Here is a 20,122-nt window from a genome sequence, read left to right as displayed (position 1 = left end):
AAGCCAATTGCCCAAAAAGATCCCTGATAGAGGGTTTTTAAGAACCAAAGCAGTGCATATTCAATGCTATACTTCAGAATCTAAATGCATGTTCGGTCCTAAACAAGAAAGCATTAATCCATTCAAATGGTGCACTATGGGGATCTGACTATTCAAGTTTGTTTGATAGAAGTTGCCATAGATATTTCTAAGCCGTATCTTTTGTTTTTTAGAGATCAAATTAATCAAATCAAATTCTACACTTTATGTATACAACTTTATGTAGATAAAGCCACTAATGAAAATATCAAATATATATGTATACAACTTTATTATGAGACTGTTCCTTTATTTTTTGCCATGAAAACATTACATAATTGGTTTCAAGCTACATTTTTCTTGGCGATTACATCAAACCTCCATAGGAGCAACTGTCACGTTTCTTGTCGATGCCCACTGTGTCCTTCAAGATTTCCTATAAATATTCTTTGGGAATATTCCCATTTCTTTGCTTCTTATTCTTATCACCCATACCATTGTTTGACAAAGACATGTTGATTTATCTACTGACACTAATTCTATATTAACCTCGTTGCCCAGAAGTCACCTTTTACCAAGAATTCCCGACTTGCGTCATCGTCCTATTGGATAATCTGATGTTTGTGTTCCTTACGTCGTGGGTGTTTGTCGTGTGTGACCTTATGTCTTCCGTTTGGCAACGCTCTAGGACGGGAGGTCTGGGGCAGAAGGCGAGACAATGTTATGTTGCTTTTCTTATAAAAAGACTCAAAATATTTCATTTTAACTCTTTGGAGTATCTTCTTAAGGAGCTTTTAGCATTCCCTAAGTCCGGAGCGTTATACTTGCAAAGGTTTAGAATATCCCCTCCCAATTTAAGGATTACACCACAGCAGATTTTGAAAAGACACCCGAGAGTTATTTGCAATATCAAGAATAAACAACTGTTATACTAACAATTTCATGTGAAGATGTGACGTATTCAGGTAGAAAAGAATTTTTTTAACAATGGGCCTAGGTTGCCGATGACGAGAACACGCAACTGAATGTTGATCCAATATTCAGCTCACGCGAAAGGAAAGAAAGGATTTGTTTTCGTAGGTTGTACACGCAGGGTTTGAAAGATAAACAAAGAGCCGTATTTTCAAAATGTCTTATTACATAATAAATATTAGTATATGAATTATATACAACAAATGACTTCCGATTTAATGGAAATCGATAAACATTAGCAACAAAGACTTGAAAGTAGGTTTCAATGCAAGATTTGTTATGCAAGGCTCAAACCAAGTGGGCTCCCTTCACTTCATGGAAGACTGTCAATTGAACAATATATTCGTTTTAAGAAGTTGTAGAACTTAGATGTATTTTAAAGATGAATTTAAAACTGGAACTCTTATTATCCTTTTTAATCTAATTCCCCACTTGAGAAATATTGATTGGCACTTTAAAGAAACATGATATTTAAAAATCTTGTGTCTAATGTCGATTCGTATACCACTTCTGAAATGATCTTGCTTGGATGAATGTTTGGAATCTGGCCTTGCAAGCAACAGCAAATGCCTTTAAAAAAAGACTATAGAACTTTTCAGTTTATTTGCAAAAATCAGTACTTTTGAGATTAAACAGAGTAGCAAGCTCAGCTCCGTATTGTGATCTACCTCTGCAAATGATGCATTTACTTCTTACTTGCCTTCTGAAACCAGCTAAAGTTGAAACGTTCTTTTCTAGGAAAAGGTTTGATGTGCATTTTTTGCACTTCAATAGAATTTATTTTATGTCGGCACGGGTATGACGTTGCTTGTTATGAAGTGGATGTAATCCGGGATGGGCGCGTCCTCTTAAAATTGACAGAAAAATTCTGCTTTGTCGTACAAGGGTAAAGCAACCGTTATCTTGTTAATGCTGCTTTCTCTCTCCAGAATCAGATAAAGAGCTTGATTATGGAATGGTGCTTTCAAGAAATGCGCAGAGCTTTGAGTTCTCGTGGGGCGTGGCGGTCTCATAGCACTCCTACAATATGTAAGAATACAAGCTACATAGAGCTCCCAAGAGTCTCGTTTCCTTCTGACTGCACAGCCACTCATTGTTAACTAAGTTAACTAAGTGCAAAACAATCGCTCGTGCTTCAGTTCTGATAGATGGTGCAAGATTTCTTTTGCAAAGCTCTGGCTTGTTCTTATTGACAGTTTTTCTTGGAAGATACGGTTGAATCCCTGAAAAAAAGATAAATTACACGTTGATTCTTGCATGAAAGTATTGCTATTTCCTTCTCCATTTTGTGTAAATGCTGTAATAAAACTCAAATACAAATGTCAGTAGCCATGTCTTTACTAGAAAAGGAAAGCAAAGCTATTTTGAACTTGGAAATATTAATCAATATGATTGCTTTTTTTGAATTTATATCAATTTTTGTCATTTCAAAGAGTTTGATGTTAACATTAGTTTGATACAGTAGAATCCCGTTATAACGTACTCGGTTATTACGTACTTTCGGATATAACGTACTGGTGTGCAAGGTCCCGGCAAAAGGTGTGCTTGGTTTTAGTCAATTTTTACTTACCCTTGTTACAACGTACTTCGGATATAACGTACTTAATACGCTGGCCCCTTAAAGTACGTTATAACCGGATTATAGTGTATAATCAAAAATATTAGTCCTACTTGGAAGATGTAGCATTTTTAATTATATAAGATCACCTTGTTTGGATTTTTGTTTAAAACTTCAGATTGATCAATGTTGTCTAACCTCTTGCAAGGATGTTGTCGAAAGTTTTTTAGTAAATTTGATTATGACCTTGAAAGGCCTAGTCAGTGTCATGTCGAAAACGTCACTAAATTGAACTGATTCAAGAGGATTACATCTCCTTTTATTGCGTGTATTTGGCTTTTCAAACTTTCGTCAAACCTTAAATGATATTTCTAACATCAATTATCGTTGTATTGCAAGAAACCATAGTAAACAATGCAAGCTTGTCACAATAATGAGATTCGAAGATATCTCTTTATCTTTTGTAAACTGTCTTGCTTTACAATTCTAAGCCAATTTAGATCAGCACAGAAAAAATGTAAATGTGCAAACCGTTGATATTTTTCTAATTCTTTGTAACAGCATTAGTGCCAGGTCAGCATTGTCGTCTGAATACGTAGCTGCCTCGAACAAGGCCTCGAAGGCATGGAAAAGGTTTTCCAAAAACCTAAATGCACCGAAGCCACCAAGTTCCTGGATCCTGAGGTCCATTGATGCCAGCCAGTTTTGAACTCCAACAGAATTCTGCCAGTTCAGCTCTTTCTCGCATTTAGATGCCCAGATATCAATTCCTTTCATATAGAAGTGTGAGAAATGACAAGTGGCAGATCTTACAATTTCAATGCATTCAAGTAGCAAAGGATGGTTTTAGCAGAGTGAGAGCAGAGGCTAGAAAATACAGAAAGTAGTTTCAAAATCCTCCTGACCTCCGAAACTTTCTATTTGGATACATTTTTTATTGAACCTTAACTGGCAGCCTTTTAATCACATTTTACTCTGAGTATAAGGCTTTGATAATCACTGGCACGCACATTTTGAGACCAACAAAAGTGACTAGGAACAGAAACATTTCTTGCACTACTCAATTCCAATCCATTCATCGAAGTTGCTTACAAACCCTTCTTTCACAATATACGACTTCTGATTTGCGACAGCTTTGTTTGATTGACAAGGCCACTTTATCATATTCAGCTTAAGATTGCATATATACAACTATAATCAGCAAAAAATTATCTTTTTCAGCTAGAAAATAAGTGAACAACCCTACCTTCGTTGACGACTTGTAAAGTTTGGTCAACCGATGACATTGATGTTTCGTTGAGATCAACAAGCTTGGCTGCTTCGCCGAGGAAATCAATCGAGGATGCCGCCTTGTCAGTGACAACCGCTTTCTCCTTTTTGTATTTTTTGACAGTTGATGACAATGATTTGTCCATGAGCACTATAGTGTCAGCCATGTCTTTGCATATGTCGATTAACTGGTGAAATATGTGGCATCTTCCAGCGGCGTTTTCTGGGGAAATATGTAATGCAATGTCTGGAGATTTTGTAACTAAAACAGCTGATAAATATTGCATCATGATACATGTCCCCTTGATTGAACAAATTTTATACAGCTGTATCGAAAGCTTTGCCAACACTTATTATAAAAATGAAACAGACAGCAAAAAACCATATGTGAACTTTTGTAGAAAACTAGAATTGTAATATCTAGCATTTGCTATCTACATCGTTATCATCAGAGCATCGCTGGAAAGCAAAAAGTGGTTAAGTTATTACCCTTGCCAATGATAAAATGAAGGATCATTTGTGAAAAATTTTCCCTTCATATCTGGCAATGATTATTTTTGTCTTGAAAACATGTAAAATTCTTTGACAGTTATTATAAAGAAATGTGTCTGCATTTTACCTGGAATTCTCCACCTCTTGTGCAACATCCCGCTCATGATCTGCTTCTTAACAGGATGAGGAGGAATCCTTGATCTAGATTTCACATCTTGATTATCAATCTTGAAATCCCAAAACGGATTCTCAAGCAGATTCTTGTGAGTTTTGCTTAGCCTCCTCTTGGGTTTTGGCTGGACCTCGGTATCAATATTCATGATGTCTCTACGTTTTCTTTGATACAATGCATCTTGTTCCAGCTTATCTCGGCTTCCTTTGCTAGTTTGTTGAGATTTCTGTTCACCATTGTAATCTTCAGCAACGGGTGGGCTTTCAGTAGGACTTTCTGCAGGGCTTTCAGCATCTGGTTTAACATCTGTTACGTCATCTGAGGATGTGTCTACTATACCTGGAAACATGTAGTTGGCCAACGACTCTGCCAGCTCGTTGACAAGCTCTTCTTTCAAGCAACTACCAATAGACACGATACTTTTAGGTCCCTTGTAAAACGATCCTGGCACAAAGAAATTAATAAATTACTAGATGTATTGAATATGATTTCTCAAACAGCAAATCATTAGAATCAACAATTCATTGAAAATTTACAGGCTACACCAACAAAAACTATGTGTCCTAAAAGTAGATGGATTATTGTCGCTACTCGTCGATAAATAATTTGCGCTCATTATGCGTAGCATATTCTTTGTAAGTGTAACCTTAAAACGTAATTTCGCAGAGAAGCAAAGTTTTGTTGTATTGGTCAATGATAACAGCTCACATACAAGCCTCCCTCATCACGAATGGATTCCATGATTATGCTGCATTGGATTTACGCATACATCCAATAAGTTGAACAATTAACATGAGAACGAGGCAAAGAACATGCTTTTCTTGTATTTCCGAGGCCAGTCTTACTAATATTCAATCGGGCTAATTTTACTATTATTCAATCTTACTAATATTTCGCCTTCAGCAACCTTCATTTAAGCAACTCGGATTTTAGCTAGGTTGTCTACATTTCGGGAATTTCGGCTTACCTTTGACATGGAAGTACATGCATCCAGTTGCAGCCTCCTCTAATGATGTGTTGTAGCAAACGCTGTCAACACTAAGCCACTCTTCTAACGGTCCAAGGTTTCTAATCGCATCAGCTGCGTTTAGGCCAGGTCCTGAATCTTCTACAACAAGCCTTTTAGCATCTGTTGCTGCTTCTAATACCGCTTTGTGCTTTCCTTTATTCTCTTCGGCTTCGACGGCGAGAATTCCCATTTTTTCCAAGTGCATTTTCTCTTCTTCGATCTGGACCTATTGGGAAGTATTTTGAGACGGTTATGGAGCTAGTAATATGCATACGTCCAATTTAAAGAGAGAAAAGGTAAATGGGGTTAGGACAGAGATTCATCCTCGTAATTGCATTATTTGAAATGCACTTAGATACTTACCAAATATTTAAGCCTTCCATGAGTTTTGCTGTAGTGAAATTTCGTAAATATGAAGGAACAAGTCGGGTATTTTGTAACGCACGAATTGAGCTAAGTTTTGTTTTACTGAAACTCGATACGAAATAAAAGATTTGCAGCTTCTCAGCATGTATATAGCAATATGAACGTCAAATTCCGGATCAATGACTGGGCGAGAAAGCTGAATACTGTTTACAATGAACTTGTAATGGTGTCTGAAAGGAACAGTCTCACTATTACAAGTCCTTTGGAAAAATCTATTTCAGATATTCTTGATACGAGCCAAGGAAAAGATATTTCTTTCTAAATCCACTAACCTGTCGCTGCGAAAGATCCGACTCTGCGATGCTACGCACAACTCTACAGCCGTCGTCTTCTGCTATGCAGATTGGGTCGACGTCCTTCCAGCAACATTTTTTCCAGCTGGCACATTTAATGCATTCTCCAAAAACATCTCTGTGACAACAGCTGCTCCATTCAGGACAGCCAAAGCAAGCTTAAAAGACAGAAAAGAGCACTGAGAAGGCAGATACCTCATTTCTTCGTGCAAATTAACATCATAATTTAATGTAAATATTTGATGGTAGCTAAGGATATCAACGTTAACGGACTCTGCCTTTGCTAACCGTTGGCACAAAAATATCGTTAAAATGTGTGGTGTGATAAGGCGGTAGGAGGAAAATAACATCTAAACAAGAACATATCTTTATTCCATCAGAAGAATTTGAGAAGTATCTTGAAATCTTGCAATCTAACGGACTGCACCTTGCGTTTTTGATATGTCGTTAATTTTCAGGCTCATTAACAAACTATATCGACTTACTGACGTCACATTGAATGGGCTTGCATGTGTCATTCACCCTCACTTCAAACCTTCCATAATCCATCAACTCCATTTCGTAAATTTTTCTTAAGTCTTCTAGCTCTTGCATGGCTTGTAACTCGTGCTGATTGGCTGCCTCGTAGTATTGGTCAGCGAGAACGAGGTTCTTTTCTGCTCTTTCTATGTTCAAAGTACTTTGATTACCAGCTTTAGATATTATCTCTGTAAGCAGCAACTGTACTTGCTCAGGAATATCATTAAAGCAACCGGATACCTACAAAAATATTAACGTATTAAAGCTTTTAGTTTCTTGACATTCAAATATTACACGAAAAAAGCTTTAGTGTCTCTTTCCTCTTGTTAGAATTATTCTAGAATTTATAGAATCCTTCAAAATTTCACAACACTATAACATATCGTGATGTTCTGTAGATTAAAGATTTCTATAACAATTGTTAGTGGAACATAAATTTGGATTGTTTACCTTAAAATCGTCGAGACTGCCTTGTGACTCTGCCTTTAGCTCGGTGTCTTTAAAATTCATGAGTTTTCCAGAAATTTTGAAAGACAGTCCGTCCTCTTGAACAGAAACATTCAACTTTGATTCTAGGCCGAGAACTTTTGCAAAGCCATTCATTGTCACGTTAGCCTCTTTATGATTTATGCTAGCAAGAATGCTGGGACCTCTCAACTCGTTACCAGATTCTTCTTCGATAATAATCTGCCCATTTCCAAGAATGACCGGAGCCGGACTATTTGACGTAATTATTTTAATCGACCCGGGCTGAATGATTTGGACTTCACATGGAAGGACCCTTCCAAGAATTTTGATGTCACCATGCAGCGTTAAATGCCCGTTAGTTTCATCGAGTGAAGAGTATGATAGCATCAGACCATTTGGGAATTTTGCCGCTCGTAAGACATAAGGTAACTCGTAATCAATCGTAAATGAACGCATCAGATCAGCTATAGTCACATTCGTAAAATTGGCGTAAAACTGCCCAGCATCAGGTAGAGAAGGATTGAAATTGAGGTTTACGTCAGTTTCCATTTCACCTCTGTTGCCTATAGCACCGATTCTGATGATGCCTTTAAGTTTGATGTAATTGAGTGTGTCCTTTGGATTCATTGTCATATTCATAGTTAAATTCTTGAACTGGGCTATTGTGATACCAAAAGGTGCAGCCCAGGTTTTTTTGCGACAGGACATATTTAGCCGTATTTTTCCACTTTTTAGAAATGAAAGCCTTCCATCAAAGATGTAGTCAGTATCCCGGATCTTAAGGGATGTTCTCAAGTCTAATGTCGTTTCTTTGCCAACATTGAAGACGAGAGTGCTGTTTACAGCTGCAACACCGTTGCCGAATTCGATTACATCAGCGACTGGTGCTTCAAGCACAAAACCCTCCAACGAAAGAACACCTCGAAACGTATACGCCGTTTTTGTATCAAGCACTTGTTTAGCTGCCTCGCAAAGCTGATCATCGCCACAGTTGTCAGGGAACTTGAACAGTGCGAGTACCGTAAGTCCGGTTGCGACTGGAACGCGTAATAAAGGCGTCGTTATTATTTTAGGGGGCAGCAAACTATAAGAGGGAAGTGGGGATGAAACGATGCTAGTGATAATATTGTTATTGTGAAGGAGACTTGTGCGTGTGAGCTCAAAACCAGTGAACGCCTGGAGGATATTGCTAAGAGGACTGTGCACAAGTGTGAGAGCTATCTTCATATACCATTGCTTTTTGTCCAAAAGAAGAAGCATGCTGACTCGAGTGTTATCTTCCCATTCTGGAAGATTTGCTCTTCCCGTCAGAAGCAAATGAGGCGTGTTCGTCCTTGTTATCCGCGAGAACAAATTCACGTTTTCCATTTCAATATCCGAAATTTCAGTGTTTTCAATCATAGCCTTTATTTCTTTGGTTGCAAAGATTTTAGGCTTGAATTCTTCGATAACATCTTGAATAGTCAATTTCTTTGCAACAGCTGTCATTCCATAAACTTTCTCTGGCTTATAGCCCATCTGTGCATATCTCATTCTCATTTTTGTTTGACCAATCAGAAGGCTGCCTCGTACTGACAGCCTCCAATCATCATCGCCACTTGTTCCTGACACATTTCGCACTAATACTATCGATCGTACCTTAGAATTGATAACACCGGGAGCGAGGCCAACCTCGTCCTTCATGCGAACAAATATCGCAAAGAGGTTTGTTTCAGAATTAAAACTGATGTGTGATGTAAACGCTTTCTTTGTTCGTCGTAAAAAAACAGGCAACGATGGCGGTGCAAATTCAGAGCTTAATGCTTTTAGGATCCGCTTCAGCGAAATTTTGTCATGCTTGTCTACAAGAAAGTCAAAATTTGGGCGCTTCATGACAAAAGCTAATTTCACTGGAGGAACTTTTTTGCTGCCGAGAGAATCAATGGGGCATAACAGAGTGATGCCACTTGGGATATGTGATTGAAGAACATCCCTGATGATTCGCCCTGTCGTGGTGTCGTATGTTATATTGTAAACATCAGTAAGTGATACAGTTATACCAAACTGTGTTTTGTTACTTGCTATCAAGTCACTCTCTTCCAACATCTTCGAAAAGAATTGTATATCCATTGTCTCGTCATCAACTATCTGGTCCAACACTGTTGATGGCTTTAAATTTTTGAATTCAAGGATTGCGTAAACGTTCAACTGATCATCGGGTGCCTTTGAAACGGTAATTGTGGCATATGATGGCGAAACATCCTCAAGATCTGCATACCCTTGAAAAGCGAGATAGAAGTAGCCATCTTTCGTGAAAACGCGACCCCTAACCTTGACTTTCTTGATTTGGATTGCTTTGCTGTCGAATTGCAAGCTGGTGGTAAGTTCCCTGTGGTTGTATTCAGCAAGAATATCTTCAAAAGATATTTCATCGAGATCGCCCTCTATAACTCCATCTTCGGCTATGGAAACGTGCACTCGTTGCTTACCAATATTGAGGACACCTACAAAGACGGTTTGTTGTTATTTTCATTTCCCCATAAATTCATTCATTATGAACCAGGGGGGGGGGGGGGTGCAGTGGCTCTTGGTCAACTTTCGGTAGGGGTTTGCCGCGAGCAAATTCAAAGTGGTATAGTTTGCCAAGACTATGTATTAACAAAATGGTACCCTTGTTTTGTTTACCAGGTTATTATCTACAAAACCTGGTTGTCAGGGTTAAATTCTTACTTTCAAAGCTTTTGTTAAGAATCAAACATTGTCAAAGTACCAATATTGTAAAATATGATACCCTTGGTTATAACTTGGCTGAATCAAAATTGCAAAAGAGTACACTTTGTGATAAACTTGACAAGAAATACAAAAAGTATCTTTACTTTGGAAGAACCACACCCCCACCCATGTTATGAAGATTCTTCATAGCTAGTTCTCTGAGCCCATCGTTTCCCTTCTGAGCCTAATCAACTTCATAACATTGTTGAATCTAAATGGAGCTAACCAAGTGAGTATTGACTGAGACCCACCATTATGAAAAGAAAAACGAGGGTTTGGAAATGATTTCATACTGCGAAGTGCCGCAAAAAGACTGGGACCGATTACTTACAAAACAGGGCGCGAAAGCATAGGTTCCAAATCTTTGATTGGCTAAGAGTTCTGATTACATTCAAATTCTCCATAGCCCTTTAGCCAATCAGAATTCAAGAATACGACAACAAACGTGCCTCGCAGCTAGATTTAGGCCTATTTTGGACGTTTTTACCACTACCCACAAAAAAATAAACGTGTAAAATTTGTTGCAAGATAACCTAAATTTTTTTTTAAAAATTTAGTCTTTGGTAAATTTAGAAAAAAACTGCCGTTGTACTCAGTTAAAAATTTTCCGCGATCGTCAGTTACGAAGGCTTGAAGTTAGCAGTTCACCATCCCCCCAATGACAGCGAAAGAAGTTTGAAAATTCACACTGCTTGAATGTTAAAATCTATTTTATCTACGTAATCAACAAATTAGAACTCACCATAACAAATACATGGCAATATCTTTGCATATCGGCATGAATGTCTATGAAACTTACGTGGAAAAACGCTACATTTTACCAAAACAATATGCAGCTCTTCTATCTCGTAAAATCGTATTAGCATCAGCATCTCAACTAATGTAATCCGCTTAAACTTATTTTCAACTTCTTCATAATTACTTTTTGCACTCAGTTACTTCATATATTTCTTTTAAATACTTGTAAAACCAACGAGAAACTCATGTCCACTGCCAGTCCACTGCTGAAAAGGCTATCGCAATGCAGAAGCTGACGCGATTTGTAATGATAAAAAGGGCGGGAAAATCAAACATACGTCACTTGCGAAAATTTTTTTGTTGTGGCTGGAAAATTTTCGTTATACTCGCATGTAATTAAAATGGGAAAATTTTCAAAAAATTGCGCAAATGAAAGACACGACGTTTGGAGAAGTATGTCTCCATTAATGGTTAATTTAAAAGCAAGAGTCGGCACTTCTAACCCTTTTTTCAAAGCTTTCAAGCAAAAGGATTCGAAGAGGGCAAAATATCACATCTGTACAGACTGTCTCAAAAAATGTTGGAAGAAACGCGAATTCACTTCTACTTTGCCAGAGAGATACGAGAATCTCCCGTCATATGCAACAGTAAGTATTCAAATAACAAGAATATCAATTCTCATAAAAATTTCATACCAAGTACACAATACTTCCTGTTGCCACTTTTGACTTTGTCTATTTATACTTTTTGCTTCTTTAAGACTTAACTATCATATTCTGAATAGTATACAAATAGATAAAAAAACATATTAAATATGTGGCTGGTTAAGGGGGAGGTGCTCTAGATAAAATTATGATATTTGCAGGGGAAAGCGGGGGTCATTTTTTGGGGGGAGGGTACTATTTACAAAATATATTTAGGTGGTTGAATATATCTTAAGGGGCTAAAGATATTTTAGAAAGCTATAGATATTTTGGTTGACTGCAGATATTGTTGAGGCATAAAGAAGTTTTTTTGGGGCTTCAGCTATTTTTTTCAGGGGAGGATGTTAAGGATACTTTGGGGGGGGGGGGCAAATATATTTTTCTGATAAATGCTGGTGCTTTCTGGTGCTTTGGAAGGCCACAGTTTCATGCCACTGTGCACCAGACCTTAAAAGAAATTAAATGAATTGACTACAGGGTTGAAAGAAGTCTTCAATTACAAAATTTAGGTAAATAAACTTAAGAAAATATGTTCAAAGATGATATCATCTGATTTTCAGCTGATGAATGCAATTGCTGATGTTGAATCTGAATCATCTCAGTCCCAAGATACAGAATCAGCTTTCAGCATAAAAGATGAAAATGCTTCTGACTTTAATCAGATTGATGATGATTCTCAGGAAGGTCCCAAGCCCTTGAATTTTCAGACAAAAACAGTTAAAGGCGAAACATTCTATCTTGTTCCTGAGTTTCTTGTCAAGTTTGTCCCAACATATCCAGTTGAAGAGCATTACCTTGAAGGAGTAGGTGCTGTAGAAGTTGGAGAAAGATTTACATACATTCAAACAGATCTACTGATTCAACTCACCGAGACAGTTTCCCAAAGTGTTGACTTGCAGGCAGAAGTAAAACTTCTCAGAGAACATTTGTGGTCAAGATATGGGAAAAGTGATGAGCTGCCTCCATTTGATCCTGAAGCATTGCAAACTGTCGCCATTTCAGCAGGTGCTAACAAATTGTTTTCTGTCATATTGAATGCTATGTCGTCAGAAGACAAACCTGTGCATAGACAAGCCTTGAACAAGAAAAAAGCTGTCACAATAATCTATATGCTGATGTTTGGCCAATCTCAAAAAGCAAGCTGGTATCAAAAAGTTATGTCAAACATGGTTGTTGGGAAAGGAATAAGTGAAGGGGGGCTATCAGTGCTGCATAAAAGTGGCATAGCAGTGTCAAAGTCAACACAACGCAGAGACTTTTACAAGATTGCTGAGAGTCATGAGTCACTTGTGAAGGACTTCATTGCTGATGCTATTGAAAGGAAAGCACTTTTAATCCTCATGATTGACGACTTTACTAACATCCATACAAAGAGGAGGCCAACTGATCACATTACATCAAAAGCAAGGAACATGGCAACAATACTGATGAAGCGGTTCTGTGATGGCTCTGCTATTCCAGTTGACCAACATGTAGTAAACCCAGATGGTATTTGTCAAGATATGTTGCTCGATTTCACCACAAAGATGCTCTCATCTCTTTCAACAACATTTGCATCATCAATGCCATACTGGATAAGAACAGCATTCTTTGATCCTGAAATGGAAAGATCAAGAATTGAGATCCACGATTACCAAGAACATCAGACAGGAGAACGAGCAATGAGAAAGATGGATGGCTGCAAACTAATCGATGAGCTTGAAATCCCACTAAAAGGTTTTCACAATTTCCGTCAAGCAGCATGTCATGCCATTGATAATGGACTGGATTCGTACCTTTCAAATTTCATATGTCCCCAGCCAGGAGACTGGCCTGCCCAGTTTTACATGAGGCAAGTACAACTACATGCAAAAGAATCTGACAGTTGTCCATTTCTTCAACATATAGTTCCTTTCATCGGTCCTCTGCATATCCAACTTAATGCTAGAGAATGTGTTTGTCTCCTTAATATTGAATTTTTTAAGAAGGCATATACTTACATCTTTGGTGAAAATAAAGTTCTTGCCAATAAGCCACAGGCATGGAGGATTTCTTTTCTTCTTGAGGTCTTGTATGGTGGTTGGACTTTGATAAGGGATCAGATTATTGTTGCATTTTCAAATTGCAAAGATATCCAGTATCTAACCTTACTCAATCTACTTGACAATTATATTCCTCTTGTCCTTTCCATCTACTCTGTGATCTTCAAAAGTGGGAATACTGAAATGTTTGCTAGCTCTCTGTTTCGGTGTTGGGTAATGTTCTTCTGTTATAAAAGACACCATTATGACAAAGCTCCATTGGTGTGGCTGAGCAATTTCTTGTATTGGAAGTCTATAGATCATCCACTTTATCACACACTGATGAATATGCTCAATGCTTTTGACGAATACCCTGTTGAGAATTTTCATTCACACCTTCGTGCTGAGACTCAAGACCATGACTGTGGTGATATGCTTCGGAAGAAAGCCAAAGGGCTAGACAGCAGGAAAGATGCATCATTGAGTTTCGTATCAACATTTGTTGTGCCAAAGAAGTACACATTTAAGAGAGGAAGACTTGAGCAGTTGAAAATGGTAGCAGCAAAGTTTTTAATCACAGTTCTGGAAGACATCAAAGATCATCCCAACAATGCATCGGAAGTACCAAGACCTAGAGGGAAGAAAAAGAATTTCAGTTATTGGAAATTGCCACAGATCTATGGAGAAGAAAATGTTGTTGCCTCAAAGGTTCTACCATTGGGATTTCAGTTTCCAGGAAAGGAGCCAAATGCATCCAGGTCTGTGTAATTACTTTTTGTTTTAACTAAGATAAGGCATCTTGGTCAGGGGATTCACTTATTGCAGGTAAAGGATGAAGTTTTTTTCTTTTTTTGACACAGGAATTGTGAGGTTAACCCCTGGATTTCTGGGATGTCATTGTAGAGGTGTCATTTTTGTAAAAGTAGCAATTCCCTTCATTTATACTTTGGGGTATAACCAACTCAGGTCCCCTATAAATACGCCCTTGACCAACTACATTTTATTCTTCTCACTTTAAGACAACATAATCAATATAGAATATACCTTTAAACAATACTTAACCTTTTGAAATATCTTTTTATAGGAAATGTGATAGGCCAGATTGCTCAGATGTGTTCCAAGAATTCCATATTTTCCATGGCTGCGGACATTCCTTTCACACAAGCTGTCTAAATTCTGGAAAAATGGTATGCTTGATTTGCTCAAAAGAACTTGCAAATTCGATGAAGGTGCTCTCCGAGAAAGCTTGCGATGGACTACGCCATCATGAAGATGACGATGACGGTATTGTTGCCAATGAAATTGATGCCAACTGTGGTGACGATGAGGATGAGGAGAGTGGAGTTGAGGAATTAGAGAAACAAGAGCCTCGCATCAGCTGTACACTTCTTCGATTAAAGCAGCAAATCTTCAGCTGGGGCCTTATTCCCGGCCCAAAATGAAAGGGAACACACACATAGACCATAGTAGTTGTGCCATCGACGAATAAAACGGTTTTTTTAAAAACCACCATCAATGCCGATTAGACAATATCCACGTCAACACACACGATAATATAGTGTAAACAAGCCGTAAAAAGCCACAACCGCACTTATTGAATCCCACTAATTATGATCAAAGCGAGTACACTGAACACACACCAAACAGCATGCTTGCGCGCATCATATGGTCTCTCCTCCCTAATTGGGGGGATCATTTGGGAAAAAATTTACTGAGCACAAAGGAAAGTTATCAGACACTCGATTTTTAAAATCATAGATCATTTTCAACACTCTTTAGACGATTAATTTTTTTCTGGGGAATCGTAAAAACGTGCAAATACACTTTACACGATTGATCTTTTTCTTTGCAATCGTAAAAACGTGTAAATAAGGCCCAAGTCAAGATTCGAGGCACGTTTCCCGCCCTTTTTTATCATCGCGTCAGCTTCTGCATTGCGATAGCCTTTTCAGCAGTGGACTGGCAGTGGACATGAGTTTCTCGTTGGTTTTACAAGTATTTAAAAGAAATATATGAAGTAACTGAGTGCAAAAAGTAATTATGAAGAAGTTGAAAATAAGTTTAAGCGGATTACATTAGTTGAGATGCTGATGCTAATACGATTTTACGAGATAGAAGAGCTGCATATTGTTTTGGTAAAATGTAGCGTTTTTCCACGTAAGTTTCATAGACATTCATGCCGATATGCAAAGATATTGCCATGTATTTGTTATGGTGAGTTCTAATTTGTTGATTACGTAGATAAAATAGATTTTAACATTCAAGCAGTGTGAATTTTCAAACTTCTTTCGCTGTCATTGGGGGGATGGTGAACTGCTAACTTCAAGCCTTCGTAACTGACGATCGCGGAAAATTTTTAACTGAGTACAACGGCAGTTTTTTTCTAAATTTACCAAAGACTAAATTTTTAAAAAAAAATTTAGGTTATCTTGCAACAAATTTTACACGTTTATTTTTTTGTGGGTAGTGGTAAAAACGTCCAAAATAGGCCTAAATCTAGCTGCGAGGCACGTTTGTTGTCGTATTCTTGAATTCTGATTGGCTAAAGGGCTATGGAGAATTTGAATGTAATCAGAACTCTTAGCCAATCAAAGATTTGGAACCTATGCTGGGCGCGAATATATTTTGCTGACGACATTTCTTCCACTCCGCGTGAAACTCAAGTGAAAGAACTGAGTTGATGCGAAGATGAGATAAGCAAGTGAGTTAACACTTCTTTTTTACCTTTTAATTTGCACCATCCAATAAAATTAGTTGTTTGTTATTCTTTGGCTCAGTTTTAACGCGAAAAACCTATAATTCTGCAATTTGCTGACAAGAACATAAAGGAAAAGCTTCGAGGTTCTAGCATACGACATCAAGGTGAAAATCAATGACAGAAGATTTTGAATATGAGCTAATTAAGTTCATGTGAAACGTTAGAATATCTAGCTTTAGGAGAAAGTTTTGGTAATTCTTGGATCAAAAAGGCTTAATATTTAATTTTCGGACAATACGTTGCTAAGTTGGTTTCAATTTTTTTTAAAAGATTATCCAAATATTTCTACATTTGCCTTCCCTAATGGAAGAAAAATTTGCTTAGTTGCTTGCAAGACTGTATCGAAGGCCACAATTAAGCAATGGAAATAGGCAATAAGTATCTACACAGTGTGATAAAACGCTAGAAACCGAACAAGGGTCGAGCAAATCTTTGTAGTGCTGAGTTGAAATGGACAATGAGTTGAGATGAGTGCGGTTCAGTATAGAATAAATTGAGTGTTATTTTTCAATCTTTTGGCTTGTTTTGATTTGCATCTGGATATAATCTTTGATAATAATAAAAAAATAGTTCGTGTACGTATGTAAATACAGAGAACATGCTAATGCTATGTACCATAAGGACGGGGGGGGGTCGGGGGGGGGGGGTTAATCATACACCAGGATAAGCAAGTAAAAATTTTGCAAGAAAGCACAAGTAGCGGGACACATCTTGTGTGTGTTTGATTACCTTTTTACTTGAACTTGACCAATCAAGTACACATTCCGAGATCATTCCGAAATTTCTCAAAAATTTGATGCGATAAGGCGTAAGGCATAATCCCTTGCCTCGCCAGTCACTGGTTCTCTGGATAACAAGAGAATCGATTAATGTTTGAAATAAAAAATCTTAAAGACTAACCTGTTCCGTTAAATCTCCATGTTCCGTTCTCCGGTTGCTGCTTGTCATATGTGAAATTCATCTGTACCTTTGAGATCTCTATATAGTTTTTAACCATTTTAACAGTTTCATTGAGAGCCGCTACGACTTTAATGTATCTTCCCCTGGTTCCATAATTGAAGTTATCGGTGTTCATTCTATCGAGGGGTGGGAAACCAGGGGGTACTTTTGCAAGGTGGTACGTTGGAGCAATTGTTTTGAGCAGCTCCTTTGCTGTGAGTCCACTGTCATCTACAACACAAATAAACCCACGTGGTTTTAACTATGCTATCATAGAGGAGCTAGAACGTAAGCAAATCGACTCGTTGCAGTATTTTCTACAAAACAAAAAAGCATTTATAACACATGAAGGGTGTTGTCACTAACATGCACTTTACATACACAAAATTTCAAAAGAACTTTGTTTCTGTCACGAAAACGTTACAGACTTGATCAAAGTGCCTTTCTATAGAAGCTTCAAAATCCTATAAAATATCAAGGTTTTGTTATATTGTTGAAAAAATTGAATGTCTTGTAATGCCAGGCCTATTCCTCACCATCTTCTTCTGATGGACCATCCTGCACAGCAAGAATGCTCTCCAATGAAAAAAGCACGAAGCCTAGTGATACAAAGAAACTTCCTCTCATTTCTCTTCATACTATGATATTGTCTGCATCATTGATATCTAAAACAAAATGAATAGATATTAGAATAGAAAATTGAGTTATTACGCATAAGGGTATAGGACCTGCTAGGAGAAGACAAAAGGGTATTATAAATTATAAATCTTTTTCACATTATAAATTATTTTACACAAAAATTATAACATTTGTAAAATGAAGAAACTGTAGCGAACAGGGGACTATTTAAAGGAAAGAAAATGCAAGAATACTTTGCAGTATAAATTGCTTTTGCAAATATTTTGTGAAATGCTTATTTAAAATGCAATATTCTTTGGTTGGTGCCGAGAAAGAAAAGAGAGACAAACAATTCGTGGGGGCTGAGAGCTGAAATTTTTCTTAGTTTTCAGAATTCCTAGGCAGAGTAATGATCGATGATTTCCGAAATATCCAAAGCAATGTAGCCAATATTATTCGGTAAAAGCGCTTTATTCATTAGGAAAATAGCAAACGCACCATTCTGCATGCATTAAAAAATTTTATCAAAAAGTATCATTCAGTTATTTACTGTTACTTAGAATTTAAAATGCTTTTTAAAAAAATTTCATAAAAGATAACCTAAAATTTCAGAATGATACAATTTGCCATAAAGCATAAAAACTGTGAAATGCTTTACTCCATTTCTTAGCGCTTGCTTTTTGGAAACAACTGCGGCTGATTATGGTTCTATATTACCATAATATCTACAAACAAAAGTCTTAAAAGACGCTTTTTTCAACTAAATGTACAATGAAGTAATTGAAGAATAAAGAATGGTATTATAAATAAATGAATCGCTCAGCTTAACCAATCAACTGTTTTAAGCAAAGGTTATATATCTTTTTCTAATTTTCAATCGTTGCCTTCAACCGAACGTAGTATTGTAAAACCGAACGTAGTATTGTAATAACATTCTTTATGTTGCTATTTATAGAGCACGGGTGTTGCGATTCCAAATTGCCAAAGCTTTATATATCTTCGACATTTGCGAATTTTGTGTCAGTTGCTTTGGGAAACAAAAACTAGTGTATTCGTTTCAAATACTGTCTCAGTAGAAGTCTGCCTTGGTTTCTTTAACCCTGCTTCATAGCACCGCCCTTGCAACGGCTATCAAGACTCTGCAACATTCAAAAATCTTAACATACTTACATTATGCTTTCAAAAGCAAAGAGCGTTGCGATAGATTGTTGGAATCACGGCGTCGTAAATTCGAACTTTCACAATATTTCGCAATACGTAAATCTGCAAACAAATGGTATACTCGAAACTTGAAATGCGACGGAATTAGCTTCGCTACTCGGATTAAGCTCACATTCTTTAGTTCGGATGTATTAACTTGCTTGCGCGTGATTAATAATAGCGCCACCTTGCCGAACCGTAAGCTAGGCACACGCTTGAGCTCTCTATTAACCCAAAGGCTACGCAAGGTTGCACACACATCTCGCTTGGTCGTCATAATTTGCGGATAGACAAGCCAGTCATAATCATTTCGGGCAAGTCTTTATGAATAGTTACACGCTTAATAATTACGACATTTTAAGATAGATAAATCTAGTTATTGAGTAAAGTAACAACAATGGTGGCAATCTAATCATCGTTTACGCCATGGCAGGTCCAGTTGAGATCAGCTGACTGTGAACACGAAAACAATGGCAGATGCACAGAATTCCTACAAGTGTGATTTCTTTTTCGTTGAGCTGAACTGTGTTGATGGCAGCTTAACTGGAACTTGTTATTGACCTGATTCCCGTATGATATGGCCTATCTGCATGTAAAAGCAACCTTGATTGCATATCTCGGCAGTGGTCGTAGAGAACATAAAATGCGTGTAACATAAACAGATCGATTTGCTAAAGTGTTGTTTTCTCACAAAAGATTTGAGACATTGATTGTCCTTTAACAATGATATTCCCAGCATAACGAATAATTTCATTTTACTTTTTCTACAGCTTGTTTGATCAAACTAGCCGCTACCAAAATTCAGAATACTGTCTGTCAGTGTCCTTGCGCATAAAATGAATGAGCCTCTATTGATCAAGAAGCATGCTTGCAAATTGAAGAAGCTTATCATGTATGGCATAATAGCATAGGTTGCTTCGAACGCGCATAGATTCGTTTGATTCAGCAAGAACGAAAATGATATTGTCTATCCTCAGTAACAGTTGGGTGCTGTTCCACAAGACTCATTCTTTGCACGCCTTTTATTTCGTACGGGCATTAGGGACTTGCTTTTAACTACAAAATAAATTTGACGAAGATTATCAAATCTTGAGACATTAATGAAAGGATTTAATCAATAATGTATATGCTAATTTGGATAAAGTTGGAGTAGCTTGTGGTACATAAGTAAAAGACATTTTTCTGGAAAAGAAGGGGCCGCTTTGCAGTAGCAATGTA

General features: G+C 37.4%; 1 protein-coding gene across 1 annotated transcript; it reads right to left on the bottom strand.

The window, feature by feature from the left end:
* Positions 1-1,134: 1,134 nt before the first annotated feature.
* Positions 1,135-19,598, bottom strand: LOC135696604 (uncharacterized). Its single transcript, XM_065216047.2, has 11 exons — positions 18,875-19,598; positions 17,623-17,751; positions 17,048-17,317; positions 7,179-9,679; positions 6,695-6,968; positions 6,189-6,367; positions 5,449-5,716; positions 4,437-4,925; positions 3,795-4,040; positions 3,080-3,318; positions 1,135-2,213 (listed from the first exon to the last, which is right to left on the bottom strand). Exons 2-11 carry the CDS (start codon positions 17,711-17,713, stop codon positions 2,100-2,102), a joined length of 4,671 nt encoding a protein of 1,556 aa, XP_065072119.2. The 5' UTR covers positions 17,714-17,751; positions 18,875-19,598; the 3' UTR covers positions 1,135-2,099.
* Between the last annotated feature and the right edge of the window lie 524 nt (positions 19,599-20,122).

The sequence above is a fragment of the Rhopilema esculentum genome, chromosome 18 (genome assembly GCF_057945365.1).
Source record: "Rhopilema esculentum isolate cy_ngs chromosome 18, ASM5794536v1, whole genome shotgun sequence".
NCBI lineage: Eukaryota > Metazoa > Cnidaria > Scyphozoa > Rhizostomeae > Rhizostomatidae > Rhopilema > Rhopilema esculentum.
Note: the sequence above shows the minus strand (reverse complement) of the source record. Positions and strands in the feature narration are given on the sequence as shown.

Coding starts and splice junctions, on each gene's coding strand:
- LOC135696604 (XM_065216047.2), bottom strand. CDS start 17,713: ATGAGAGGAAGTTTCTTTGTATCACTAGGCTTCGTGCTTTTTTCATTG. Junction 17,318..17,622: donor TGGTCCATCAGAAGAAGATG/GTGAGGAATAGG, acceptor TTTGTGTTGTAG/ATGACAGTGGACTCACAGCA. Junction 5,717..6,188: donor CGGATCTTTCGCAGCGACAG/GTTAGTGGATTT, acceptor ACTTCCCAATAG/GTCCAGATCGAAGAAGAGAA.